The sequence below is a fragment of the Salvelinus fontinalis genome, chromosome 29 (genome assembly GCF_029448725.1).
Source record: "Salvelinus fontinalis isolate EN_2023a chromosome 29, ASM2944872v1, whole genome shotgun sequence".
Lineage (NCBI taxonomy): Eukaryota > Metazoa > Chordata > Actinopteri > Salmoniformes > Salmonidae > Salvelinus > Salvelinus fontinalis.
In genome coordinates this window covers 27754348-27768907 of record NC_074693.1, presented here as the reverse complement: position 1 = coordinate 27768907, position 14560 = coordinate 27754348, and the positions used below count along the sequence as shown (strand labels likewise).

Sequence of the window (14560 nt, the reverse complement as noted above, 5' to 3'; positions counted from 1 at the left end):
GTGGGTCAGAGTGTGTGTGGGAGAGGAGTGGGTCAGAGTGTGTGTGGGAGAGGAGTGGGTCAGAGTGTGTGTGGGAGAGGAGTGGGTCAGAGTGTGTGTGGGAGAGGAGTGGGTCAGAGTGTGTGTGGGAGAGGAGTGGGTCAGAGTGTGTGTGGGAGAGGAGTGGGTCAGAGTGTGTGTGGGAGAGGAGTGGGTCAGAGTGTGTGTGGGAGAGGAGTGGGTCAGAGTGTGTGTGGGAGAGGAGTGGGTCAGAGTGTCTGTGGGAGAGGAGTGGGTCAGAGTGTCTGTGGGAGAGGAGTGGGTCAGAGTGTCTGTGGGAGAGGAGTGGGTCAGAGTGTCTGTGGGAGAGGAGTGGGTCAGAGTGTCTGTGGGAGAGGAGTGGGTCAGAGTGTCTGTGGGAGAGGAGTGGGTCAGAGTGTCTGTGGGAGAGGAGTGGGTCAGAGTGTGTGTGTGTGGATGAAGGCTGTTTTGTGAACTGAACTTCTCCTTGATACCAGTTGGGGGCAGTCGGAGCCCACTGTGCTACTGGATCTGCGTGTGTGTGTCTCCAGTGATCCACAGCAGACCTGAGAAAAGAGCGAGTTAAGGAGAGAGACAGGGTGAAGATATGGAGGAGGCAGTAGTCTGCCTGTGTCATCCACTCATTCAGTCATTTTTGGAACAAGGGATTTGTATCCGAGAAGAACAAGAAATAGTGAATTTAAGTCCACAAACACGTTTTCTCTTTCTGAGTCGGATTCTTTCTGCTCGTTTCCTACACCCTCTCCCTCTCTCTGACCTACTTTCTGAACATTCCTCCTCTTTTTGGCTCCAGTTTGTTTCTCTTGGGACTTCGCAGTTCCAGTCATCACAATTCCTCTCTGCCACAGTGTGTGTGTGTCAGTGTGTGTGTCAGTGTGTGTGTCAGTGTGTGTGTCAGTGTGTGTGTCAGTGTGTGTGTCAGTGTGTGTGTCAGTGTGTGTGTCAGGGTGTGTGTCAGGGTGTGTGTCAGGGTGTGTGTGTGTCAGGGTGTGTGTGTGTCAGGGTGTGTGTGTGTCAGGGTGTGTGTGTGTCAGGGTGTGTGTGTGTCAGGGTGTGTGTGTGTCAGGGTGTGTGTGTGTCAGGGTGTGTGTGTGTCAGGGTGTGTGTGTGTCAGGGTGTGTGTGTGTCAGGGTGTGTGTGTGTCAGGGTGTGTGTGTGTCAGGGTGTGTGTGTGTCAGGGTGTGTGTGTGTCAGGGTGTGTGTGTGTCAGGGTGTGTGTGTGTCAGGGTGTGTGTGTGTCAGGGTGTGTGTGTGTCAGGGTGTGTGTGTGTCAGGGTGTGTGTGTGTCAGGGTGTGTGTGTGTCAGGGTGTGTGTGTGTCAGGGTGTGTGTGTGTGTCGGTGTGTGTGTCACTGTGTGTGTGTGTCGGTGTCTGTGTGTGCGTCGGTGTCTGTGTGTGCGTCGGTGTCTGTGTGTGTGTCTGTCTGTCTGTCTCTCGTGTGTGTGTCTGTGTCTCTCTCTGTCGTTTGTGTCTGTGTCTCTCTCTGTCGTTTGTGTCTGTGTCTCTCTCTGTCGTTTGTGTCTGTCAGTTTGTGTGTCTGTCTGTCTCTGTCGTGTGTGTCTGTGTTTCTCTCTGTCATCTGTGTCTGTCTGTGTGTGTGTGTCGGTGTGTCTGTGTCTGTCAGTGTGTGTCTGTCACTATGTGTGTGTCGGTGTGTGTGTGTCTGTCTGTCTGTCGTGTGTGTGTGTCTGTGTCTCTCTCTGTCGTCTGTGTCTGTCAGTGTGTGTGTGTGTCGGTCTGTCAGTGTGTGTGTGTGTGTGTCTGTCTCTGTCGTCTGTGTCTGTCAGTGTGTGTGTCTGTGTCTCTCTCTGTCGTCTGTGTGTCGGTGTGTCTGTGTCGGTGTGTGTGTGTCGGTCTGTCTGTGTCGGTATGCATTCAAAGCTCTGTGTTTGGGTATGCGCAAACACACACAATCCATCCATTCACAGCTTTGAGAGTGTGTTGTGAGTCTTTCATGCATTAGAAAGGGCTTAGATAGTTGACGGTGAAACTTGACTGTGGGGGGGGGTACATTTACATACAGGTTTGAGCTCAGGGTTATTATTCACTGCACCCTATGCACCCTATTTAACACCCTACACACCTAGTGTGTGTGTGTTTGTGATTAGAGCCAATTGACTGGTTGCTTATTATTAGACAAGGGCTGTCTTTATATAGTGCTTTCTCTAACAATCAGCTTTTTACTGACCCTAACCCTGCTTCTCACTGACCCTAACCCTGCTTCTCACTGACCCTAACCCTGCTTCTCACTGACCCTAACCCTGCTTCTCACTGACCCTAACCCTGCTTCTCACTGACCCTAACCCTGCTTCTCACTGACCCTAACCCTGCTTCTCACTGACCCTAACCCTGCTTCTCACATGTTCTCTCTCTACCCTTCACACAGTTCTGTACTGTGGTCTGATCTAAGACCTGTTCATATTGCTCACTAGCACCAGGTCTGCACAGTTCCCCAGGTCTGCACAGTTCCCCAGGTCTGCACAGTTCCCCAGGTCTGCACAGTTCCCCAGGTCTGCACAGTTCCCCAGGTCTGCACAGTTCCCCAGGTCTGCACAGTTCCCCAGGTCTGCACAGTTCCCCAGGTCTGCACAGTTCCCCAGGTCTGCACAGTTCCCCAGGTCTGCAGCTAGGTGTCAGTGCCTCATGAAAGGGGGTGTATTTGTTGTGTGAGAGAGAACCCAGGTGGGTGTGTGTGTGTGGGAGGGTAGCCACCACTAGGGGTGCTGTGGCTCTACATTACAGGCTGTGTGAGAGGGAGACAGAGAGGGTGGGGTGAAAGAGAGAGGTTGTAGAACAGCAGATGTCTCAGGAGGATTAGACGGTGTTGGTCCTCAGAGCAGAGGGGGAGGCACAGGACATGATGATGAAAGGGGGGTAGGATGACGGAGTGAGGATGGAAATGCCCTCCTAGAGTGGTAAGGGTATGAAGTAGATCAGCTCTTGTTGCTAAAGGAGGGGCTGTAGTGTGTGTGTGTGTGTGTGTGTGTGTGGTAGAGTAATACCTGTGTGTTCTGCACATAATGATGCCAGGCTGGGGGAGGGGGGTCTATTCTGTCATGCTGATCTCCTGCTATGTCTCTAATGCTGTTACCTTATCAACACAGCTTATCAACACAGCATATGTCCTTAACTCCCGGACATGTGTGTCGGAGCAGGGTAGAGTGTTTCATAGTGACCTTGACCACAGTCCACCACTCAACACCCACTCTCATATTGATTGTTTTAAAGGCTGTATTAATTCAATAAACGTCAGTTTATAAACTATCAGCAAGCTCTTCAAATTGATTTAATGCAAAACAGTTGTAGAAACCTTTTAGAAATGCTAGGACATGGTCAGTAGTGTTCCCTGTTTAATCTGCCTTATTCATTAGACATTCCCAACGCCTGTATGGCTCCGTATCAGGATGCTGAACAGTCCATTAGCCCTCTACTGTCTCTGTCTAGATGCATCCTTTAAGCTGCCGGGTCAGTAAGCTTTATAAAACAGGTCCCAGTTTGTTAACACCCAGAGGCAGTTTCCTCCAGAACGTGTGTTTTTCCTGGATGTCTTTGGGTTTAACACAGGCATGTGATTTGTGGAGTGGGGAGTGGATGGGTGCCAGACGTATTCTCCTTTGGGTAAAAATACAACATGACCATGTTTTCTGCCTGTGCAGTTGTGTGCAGCGGCCACTTGGGTGTGTATGTGAGCTGTGTTGTGGGACTGCTCTCTCTCTCTGTGTGTGACACTTTCTCTGACTTGACAGGCAAGACCAGGGGCCATCTGCCGCTAGGTTTACTGTGCGATTAAACTAGTGTGTTCGGGGGAGGGGCGACAGGGTGAGGGGGAGGGGAACACCTAAACCTTTAACCCCAGCCAGTTCACAGTGATAATAATGACAACCATCTGCCTGAGTACCACTGAATCCTCCCCACACACACATCCCTGGTGAACATTGCAGCTTATTGAGCCTCAGTGTAATAGACGTGTAGACGGTGTGTGTACTACTAGATGTATGTAGCCTGCAGCCTAGGCAGTCTCTAAACTGGGTCAGCGCCCAACTAGGTTAATGTATCTAATGGGTCACCGTGTCCATGTGACTGATGATGTCGCTAAGTCTGTGTGTGTGAGAGAGAACGCTGTCCACTGATCTGTCCTCTGTGTATTATGAGAGAGAACGCTGTCCACTGATCTGTCCTCTGTGTATTATGAGAGAGAACGCTGTCCACTGATCTGTCCTCTGTGTATTATGAGAGAGAACGCTGTCCACTGATCTGTCCTCTGTGTATTATGAGAGAGAACGCTGTCCACTGATCTGTCCTCTGTGTATTATGAGAGAGAACGCTGTCCACTGATCTGTCCTCTGTGTATTATGAGAGAGAACGCTGTCCACTGATCTGTCCTCTGTGTATTATGAGAGAGAACGCTGTCCACTGATCTGTCCTCTGTGTATTATGAGAGAGAACGCTGTCCACTGATCTGTCCTCTGTGTATTATGAGAGAGAACACTGTCCACTGATCTGTCCTCTGTGTATTATGAGAGAGAACGCTGTCCACTGATCTGTCCTCTGTGTATTATGAGAGAGACTAGATGTGGATGTGCGTTTTGTATTGACTCTGTTATAACCCTAGAATTAGACGAGGAACCGTCTTCTAATGGGATAACGGTCAGGGAGTTGGTCAACCCGGGTGGTTCGCCAGTGCTGTGATAAGATATTGAATTGGAAGGAAGAATGTTTGTTAGCCAGACAGTTTTAGAGGAATGATTCCATTTGATTTATTATTAAATGCCAAAATGGCAACATTCCATTGGAACAATGCAGTTAAATCTCAGCCGTACACTGTCTGAAATCAGTTGAAGAGAAGACTTAGATAAGTTGTAAATGTAGCAAGTACTTATATTGTATTATATAATAGCACACAAATATAGACTTCTGTAGTCTGTTTACATATTTTTTTGACTATTTATACAGAATAAAAACCTGTTATTTTTATAATTATATGACAATATTTTAGGTTGACAATAATTCTATTACACAATTTCTGATACATCACACTCCTTTTATTTTCCTGCATAAGTAAAATCCGGATTAATCCTCTACTGCCATTCATTGAAATTAGACTGGTTTGTATTTCTCCCTGACCAATATGGCTGCATGTTCACCCCATTCTGGAACGTTGAGGGTTCATGACATAGCCCCTCTAATAATTGAATAGGATGTCTCTGGTTTATAAGGTTGTGTATGTAATATTGATTGTGTATATGTATGTGTGTACAGAGGGTGATGAGACTGGTATCATGGACGACCTGATGGAGGCGCTGCAGTCTGGTGCTGCATTCAGGAGGAAGAGAGGACCACGACAAGCTGGTAAGAACACACTGTTGCTCTCTCGGTCTCTGTGTCTCTCTGTGTCTCACTTACACACACTTGGGTGGATACACTCTTTCTCACCCTCATGCACAAACACTGATTCTCCCTCAGATGACACTTTCAGTCCCTGCTTGCTCTCCTGTGTGTCTGCCATCTGTTGTGTGGCTGTAGGGCTGGGGCGCGGCACCAGTTTGGGCTCTGCTCCAGGGAACCAGCCAGGGCAGGGAAGTGGCACAGGGAGGGGTCGTGGCAGGCACAGGGAGGGGTCGTGGCAGGCACAGGGAGGGGTCGTGGCAGGCACAGGGAGGGGTCGTGGCAGGCACAGGGAGGGGTCGTGGCAGGCACAGGGAGGGGTCGTGGCAGGCACAGGGAAGGGTCGTGGCAGGCACAGGGAGGGGTCGTGGCAGGTACAGGGAGGGGTCGTGGCAGGCACAGAGAGGGTCGTGGCAGGCACAGAGAGGGTCGTGGCAGGCACAGGGAGGGGTGTGGCAGGCACAGAGAGGGTCGTGGCAGGCACAGAGAGGGGTGTGGCAGGCACAGAGAGGGGTCGTGGCAGGCACAGAGAGGGGTGTGGCAGGCACAGAGAGGGTCGTGGCAGGCACAGAGAGGGTCGTGGCAGGCACAGAGAGGGTCGTGGCAGGCACAGAGAGGGTCGTGGCAGGCACAGAGAGGGTCGTGGCAGGCACAGAGAGGGTCGTGGCAGGCACAGGGAGGGGTGTGGCAGGCACAGGGAGGGGTCGTGGCAGGCACAGGGAGGGGTCGTGGCAGGCACAGGGAGGGGTCGTGGCAGGCACAGGGAGGGGTCGTGGCAGGCACAGGGAGGGGTCGTGGCAGGCACAGGGAGGGGCCGTGGCAGCCACAGGGAGGGGCCGTGGCAGCCACAGGGAGGGGCCGTGGCAGGCACAGGGAGGGGCCGTGGCAGGCACAGGGAGGGGCCGTGGCAGGCACAGGGAGGGGCCGTGGCAGGCACAGGGAGGGGCCGTGGCAGGCACAGGGAGGGGCCGTGGCAGGCACAGGGAGGGGCCGTGGCAGGCACAGGGAGGGGCCGTGGCAGGCACAGGGAGGGGGTAGAAATACACTATAAAATGTGGCTTTACACTGACTTCAATATTAAACCGTGTCAACCCTGGACCTGTCTACAACCACTAGCCTGGGGCTAGCACTAGCAGGGCTGTTCACACTTAGCGTGTCTAAATGATCTGTATTGATTTCCACTCAGATCTGTTCTCCAGCCTCTCTCTCTCTCAGGCCAGACGATACACCACCTACATAATCTGGTTAGATACTCTCTCTGCTGTTTCACTGACCTACTGGCCTATTGAGTTACTCACTTCAGCTGCTAGTGCTAGACACACACACACACACACACACACACACACACACACACACACACTTAAAGCTAGAATCCTTAGTTGCTAAAAAAACAAAACAAAAATGATTTATCCATCATGATTTATGTATACCTAGTGATTCTTCAAGAATATAACTTAGAAATGCCCCATGAGTTTATTCCAACTGTCGTACCCCATCTGAACCCCAAAAATGTGTTTATTTCAACTGTCGTACCCCATCAGAACCCCAAATATGAGCTTGTTTCAACTGTCGTACCCCATCAGAACCCCAAAGATGAGCTTGTTTCAACTGTCGTACCCCGTCAGAACCCCAAATATGAGCTTGTTTCGACTGTCGTACCCCGTCAGAACCCCAAATATGAGCTTGTTTCGACTGTCGTACCCCGTCAGAACCCCAAAGATGAGCTTGTTTCGACTGTCGTACCCCGTCAGAACCCCAAAGATGAGCTTGTTTCGACTGTCGTACCCCGTCAGAACCCCAAAGAGGAGCTTGTTTCGACTGTCGTACCCCGTCAGAACCCCAAAGATGAGCTTGTTTCGACTGTCGTACCCCGTCAGAACCCCAAAGATGAGCTTGTTTCGACTGTCGTACCCCGTCAGAACCCCAAAGATGAGCTTGTTTCGACTGTCGTACCCCGTCAGAACCCCAAAGAGGAGCTTGTTTCGACTGTCGTACCCCGTCAGAACCCCAAAGATGAGCTTGTTTCGACTGTCGTACCCCGTCAGAACCCCAAAGATGAGCTTGTTTCGACTGTCGTACCCCGTCAGAACCCCAAAGATGAGCTTGTTTCGACTGTCGTACCCCGTCAGAACCCCAAAGATGAGCTTGTTTCGACTGTCGTACCCCGTCAGAACCCCAAAGAGGAGCTTGTTTCGACTGTCGTACCCCGTCAGAACCCCAAAGAGGAGCTTGTTTCGACTGTCGTACCCCGTCAGAACCCCAAAGAGGAGCTTGTTTCGACTGTCGTACCCCGTCAGAACCCCAAAGAGGAGCTTGTTTCGACTGTCGTACCCCGTCAGAACCCCAAAGAGGAGCTTGTTTCGACTGTCGTACCCCGTCAGAACCCCAAAGAGGAGCTTGTTTCGACTGTCGTACCCCGTCAGAACCCCAAAGAGGAGCTTGTTTCGACTGTCGTACCCCGTCAGAACCCCAAAGAGGAGCTTGTTTCGACTGTCGTACCCCGTCAGAACCCCAAAGAGGAGCTTGTTTCGACTGTCGTACCCCGTCAGAACCCCAAAGAGGAGCTTGTTTCGACTGTCGTACCCCGTCAGAACCCCAAAGATGAGCTTGTTTCGACTGTCGTACCCCGTCAGAACCCCAAAGATGAGCTTGTTTCGACTGTCGTACCCCGTCAGAACCCCAAAGATGAGATTGTTTCGACTGTCGTACCCCGTCAGAACCCCAAAGATGAGCTTGTTTCGACTGTCGTACCCCGTCAGAACCCCAAAGATGAGCTTGTTTCGACTGTCGTACCCCGTCAGAACCCCAAAGAGGAGCTTGTTTCGACTGTCGTACCCCGTCAGAACCCCAAAGAGGAGCTTGTTTCGACTGTCGTACCCCGTCAGAACCCCAAAGAGGAGCTTGTTTCGACTGTCGTACCCCGTCAGAACCCCAAAGAGGAGCTTGTTTCGACTGTCGTACCCCGTCAGAACCCCAAAGAGGAGCTTGTTTCGACTGTCGTACCCCGTCAGAACCCCAAAGATGAGCTTGTTTCGACTGTCGTACCCCGTCAGAACCCCAAAGATGAGCTTGTTTCGACTGTCATACCCCGTCAGAACCCCAAATATGAGCTTGTTTTACTCCAATGTTTGTAAACAATGTAAATGTACACACACTGTATAACCTCAAAACATGGTTACGACTATCATTTTGATATCATGGATGGTCAGTCCTTGCATCCCATAGCTCTATGAATTTGAATGGTTACATATCTCCAGGCCCATTCCTCAGCTCTTTACTGAAACATGTGCAGTCCATGAGGAGAAGATGCACTGCAGTACTTAATGCAGCTGGTGGCCACACCAGATACTGACTTACTTTTCATTATGACCCCCCCCTTTGTTCACATTACTCCATGTCTGTTAGTCACATGTCTGTGGAACTTGATCAGTTTATGTCTCAGTTGTTGAATCTTATGTTCATACAAATATTATACAAATACGTTAAGTTTACTGAAAATAAACGCAGTTGACAGTGAGAGGACGTTTGTTGCTTTGCTGAGTTTCAATGTATTTAAGACCAGTTTATTTTTAATTATCCATTCTCCTTGCTAAGAGTTTGTGAGCGCACTGGCTGTAGGTGCTGATGTGTAGTGTGTGCAATCATCAGCATACGTAGTAATTTTAGCTATGTAAGTGGCACATCTTTTGTAAAAATAGAGAAGAGTAACGGCCCAAGGACACTGCCCTGAGGGACACCGTAGTGCACATCTGATGTCAGAGATGCTTCCATTAAAGAACACTATTGAATAAGTAACTCTCCAACCATGCAATGGGAGGTGATGTAAAGCCATAACAAGTTTGTTTTTTAAATGACAAATTTATGATCAATAACATCAAAGGCTGCACTGAAATCTAACAATACAGCTCCAATTATCTTATTAGCCAATCATCTGAGTCAGTGCAGTACAAGTTGAGTGCCCTTCCCTATATGCATGCTGAAAGTCAGTAGTTAACTTGTTCTCTGAAAAATTGCATTGTATATATTTATAACCTCATTCTCTCCATCAGTTTACTAAGAACAGGCAGCAAACTGATTGGGTGGCTGTTAGAGCCAGAAAGGGCTGCTTTACTGTTTTTAGGTAGTGGAATTACTTTAGCTTCCTTCCACACCTGTGGACACACTCTCCTTTTAGGTTTTGGTTAAAGACATGTCAATACAGTCTGCTACCATTCTCTATAGTTTCTCATCTAGGTTGTCTATACCTTATCATTATTGATGGATAACAACAATTTTGCCGTCTCTTCCACGTTATTCCGTCTCTTCTTCGTTATTAAATCTGCAATACACTAATATGATGGTTCACTGTTCAATGTTGTTTCACTTCTCAGTTTGTCCACTTTACCTAATTCATCAGGAAGGAGAGAAGAGAGGGGGGAGTGTGATGTTTATTAACATGTAACAGATATCAGGAAGGAGAGAAGAGAGGGGGGAGTGGGTAACCCCACCCCTCTTAATGGGATACTGATGTGGACTGGTGTACTGGAGTGGATATTACATTTTAGAATATCTATATGTCAAAGAGTGTTCTCTCTCCCTCTGTCTCTCTCTCCCTTCTGTCTCTCTCTCTCTCTCTCCCTTCCCTCTCTCTCTCTCTCCCTTCTGTCTCTCTCTCTCCCTTCGGTCTCTCGCTCTCCCTTCGGTCTCTCTCTCTCCCTTCGGTCTCTCTCTCTCCCTTCGGTCTCTCTCTCCCTTCGGTCTCTCTCTCTCTCTCTCTCCCTTTGGTCTCTCTCTCTCTCTCTCTCCCTTTGGTCTCTCTCTCTCTCTCTCTCCCTTTGGTCTCTCTCTCTCTCTCTCTCCCTTTGGTCTCTCTCTCTCTCTCCCTTTGGTCTCTCTCTCTCTCTCCCTTTGGTCTCTCTCTCTCTCTCCCTTTGGTCTCTCTCTCTCTCTCCCTTTGGTCTCTCTCTCTCTCTCCCTTCGGTCTCTCTCTCTCCCTTTGGTCTCTCTCTCTCTCCCTTTGGTCTCTCTCTCTCCCTTCGGTCTCTCTCTCTCCCTTCGGTCTCTCTCTCTCCCTTCGGTCTCTCTCTCTCCCTTTGGTCTCCCTCTCTCCCTTTGGTCTCCCTCTCTTTCGGGCAGGTCTGTGTTTTATGAGTGTGGAGGTTGTTGGGCTCAGTGATCTGTGGAGAGGTCTTCTGGGGTCCTCTAACTCTGGTGTAATACTGGGGTTGAAATACATGCTCTACTTGGCCAGAAGTATGAACATCGTTTGTCCTCGGTTGCAACAGTCACTACTGAGTTCCAAACTGCCTCTGGAAGCAACGTCAGCACAATAACTGTTCGTTGGGAGATTCATGAAATGGGTTTCCATGGCCAAGCAGCCGCATACAAGCCTAAGATCACCATGTGCAGTTCTAACTGTTTGATGGAGTGGTGTAAAGCTTGTTTTTCCTGGTTATGACTAGGACCCTTAGTTACAGTGAAGGGGTATCTTAATGCTACAGCATACAATGACATTCTAGACAATTCTGTGCTTCCAACTTTGTGGCAACAGTTTGGAGAAGTGAGGTCCATACAGAAATGGTTTGTCGAGAACTTGACTGGCCTCCACAGAGCCCTGACCTCAACCCCTTGAACACCTTTGGGATGACTTGGAATGCCGGCCTAATCTCTGTCTCTGTCTCTGTCTCTCTCTCTGTCTGTCTCTCTCTCTCTGTCTGTCTCTCTCTCTCTGTCTGTCTCTCTGTCTCTCTGTCTCTCAATTCAATTGACTTTATTGACATGGTAGGTTTGTTATTACTTACATTGTCAAAGTATACATATCGAAAAATAAAAATCAAATATATATGTATACAGTATATATACAAAATATATATATATTTATATATAAATAAATGGTGGGACCAACAGCAATAATAACAGTAGTAGTGGACATGGGATTACCATTAACAACAACTACAACAACAATATTAATCAGAACAACAATAAATTAAAGCAACAGTAGTAGACCAGTGTCAATATGACTTGAGAAGACATATGACCTGGTATGAAAGACAAAACAAAACTAAGCTAAATGGGAAATATTATCAATATTACTTTGCATTTTTCACTGGCTGTCCCTCAGGTTGTGGCAGGAGGACACATATTTGGCTGCCAAAACTGCACATTTTGGCTTTTCACCCAATAAATATTTGATTTTTTCTTCATCTTTTATAGTTTCAAATTCTTTGTATTGAATTATAATTTTGGGAAAGCAATATGCTCTTAGGTCTGAGTATTTGTCACAGTGTAGTAGGAAATGCACCTCTGTCTCTACCTCTCCTCTGGAGCAGAGTGAGCACAGCCTGTCCTCTCTGGGCAGCCAGGTTTGTCTGTGACGACCGGTCTCTATAGCCAGACTGTGCTCACTGAGTCTGTACCTAGTCAATGTTTTCCTCAGTTTTCTATCAGTCACAGTGGTCAGATAGTCTGCCACCATGTACTGTCAGTTTAGAGACAAATAGCATTGAAGTTTACTTTGATTTTTTGTGGTGTCTTTCCAATAGGTTATATATTTTTCTTTTTGTTTTGTGATGATTTGGTTGGGCCAGATTTTCTGAGGGCTGTCCCGAGGCTCTATGGGGTTGGTTTGGGTTGGTGAACTGAGCCTCAGAACCAGCTGGCTGAGGGGACTCTTCTCTGGTTTCATCTCTTGACATTGTAGAGCTGTGTGATGGAATGTTTTAGGGTCACTTGTTTTTAGATGGTTGTAAAATTTTATGGCTCTTTTTTCTATTCGAATGAGGAGGGGGTATTGGCCCAATTCTGCCCTACATGCGTTATTTGGAGTTTTTCTTTGTACTTGCAATACAGTCTTGCAAAACTCTGCATGCAATATTTCAGTTGGATGTTTGTCCCATTTAGTGAATTCATTATTAGAGAGTGGACCCCATACTTCACTGCCATATAGAGCAATTGGTTCTATAACTGATTGAAAAATTTTGAGCCAGATTCTAATTGGAATTTCAATTTTGATGTTCCTTTTAATGGCATAGAATGCTCTTCTTGCTTTGTCTCTCAGCTCATTCACAGCCATGTGAAAGCTACCTGTGTTGCTCATATTTAGTCCTAGATATGTGTAGTTTTTGGTGTGTTCTAATAGAACTGTGTCCAAATAGAATTTATATTTGTCATCCTTATTTCCCGACCTTTTTTGGAATATCATTATATTTGTTTTTTTTAGGTTAACGGTCAGAGCCCAGGTCTGACAGAACCTCTCTCTCTGTCTGTCTGTCTGTCTCTCTCTCTCTCTGTCTCTCTCTGTCTCTGTCTCTGTCTCTCAATTCAATTCAATTCAATTTGCTTTATTGGCATGACGTAACAATGTACATATTGCCAAAGCTTATTTACAATATAAAAATGAGAATCAAAATGGTCAACGGGACAACAGTAACAACAATAACTAAGTGTCAAAATAACCATACATTCAACAATAACAATAAACATACAGTAGAGTACTGGGGGCAGGTTGATTGGTCTGTCAGACACTGTCCCTCAACTTATGGCAGGCAGCAATGTAGTGCGCTGCCAACCCACAGCTCTCTGCGTCCTCCCCCAACAGGACGGGTAGCCTATCCTCATCAGAGAGGTCTTTGAAACCTTGAATAAGAGTTTCAAATTTGGGGAAATGACACTCTCTAATTGTTTTATATTTTTGACATTTTGTCAGGAAATGCAGCTCCGTCTCAGGTTCTGCTGTTGTGCAGTGGTTGCACAGCCTTTCCTCTACAGGGAGCCAGGTTTTCCTGTGTCTACCCTTCTCAATGGCAAGGCTGTGCTCACTGAGCCTGTACTTTGTCAAGGTTTTTCTAAGGTTTTGATCAGTAACCATAGTCAAATAGTTAGCCACGGTGTACTGTCGATTTAGGGCCAGATAGCACTGCATTTTGCTCTGTGCTTGTGCTTGTGTTTCCCAATAAGCAATGTAGTTTTGTTTTGACTGTGTTGTAATTTGGTTTATTCTGATTGATTGGATGTTCTGGTCCTGAGGCTTCAGTGTGTTAGTAGAACAGGTTTGTGAACTCAGCCCCAGGACCAGCTGGATGAGGGGACTCTTTTCTTTGCTCAGCTCTTGGTATTGCAGGGCTTGGTAGTGATATGAGAGGGGGTCACTGTATTTTAGATGTTTCCAAAACTTAATTGCTATTTTTTGAGTTTTTATTATTAGTGGATATTTGCCTAATTCTGCCCTGCATGCATTGTTTGTAGTTTTCCTCTGGACATGTAGGAGAATCTTACAGAACTCTGCATGCAGGGTTTCAATGGGATGTTTGTCCCATTTGATGAAATCTTGTTTTGCAAGTGGACCCCACACCTCGCTGCCATAAAGTGCAATTGGTTCAATGACATATTCAATTAGTTTTAGACAAATTTTAATAGGTATTTCAATTTAAATTTGCTTTTTATTTGCGTAGAATGCCCTGCGTGCTTTCTCTCTCAGTTCATTCACTGCCTCATTAAGGTGTCCAGTTGAGCTTATTTTTAAACCTAAGTAATTGTAGTGTGTGCAGTACTCTATATATTTTGTACCAATTGAGAACTTTGGTCTAATTCCCTGAGATCTGGATCTTCTCTGGAAAATCATTATTTTAGTCTTTTTGGGGTTTACTGCCAGGGCCCAGGTCTGGCAGTACTGCTCTAGCAGATCCAGGCTCTGCTGTAGGCCATGTGCTGTGGGTGACAACAGGCATAGGTCATCTGCGAAGAGTAGGCATTTAACCTCTGAATTATGGAGACTAACACCAGGGGCTGAGGATTTTTCTAGAATAGTGGCCAATTCGTTGATGTAAATATTGAAGAGTGCAGGGCTCAGATTACAACCCTGACGAAGGCCCCGCCCCTGGTTAAAGAATTCTGTTATTTTCTTGCCAATTTTAATGCTGCACGTATTGCCAGTATACATTGATTTAATTATGTCATGTGTTTTACCCCCTACACCACTTTCAATAACTTTGTAGAACAGTCCTGTATGCCAAATAGAATCAAATGCTTTTTGGAAGTCGATAAAGCAAGCGTATATTTTGGTATTATTATTTATTATTATTATTATTTTACTCAAGACATTGTGCTTATTAAGGAAGTTTAGAACTCTTACATTTATAATACTACAGAAAACCTTCCCCAGGTTACTGTTCACACA

General features: G+C 47.1%; 1 protein-coding gene across 1 annotated transcript in view; it reads left to right on the top strand.

Moving 5' to 3' along the window:
• LOC129827767 (protein diaphanous homolog 1-like) overlaps positions 1 to 14560 on the top strand; it is a 177541-nt gene that overhangs the window by 150904 nt on the left and 12077 nt on the right. The window contains exon 23 of the mRNA XM_055888929.1: positions 5281 to 5370. Coding sequence (XP_055744904.1) covers positions 5281 to 5370 — 90 coding nt within the window. The remainder of the gene's footprint in view (positions 1 to 5280; positions 5371 to 14560) is intronic.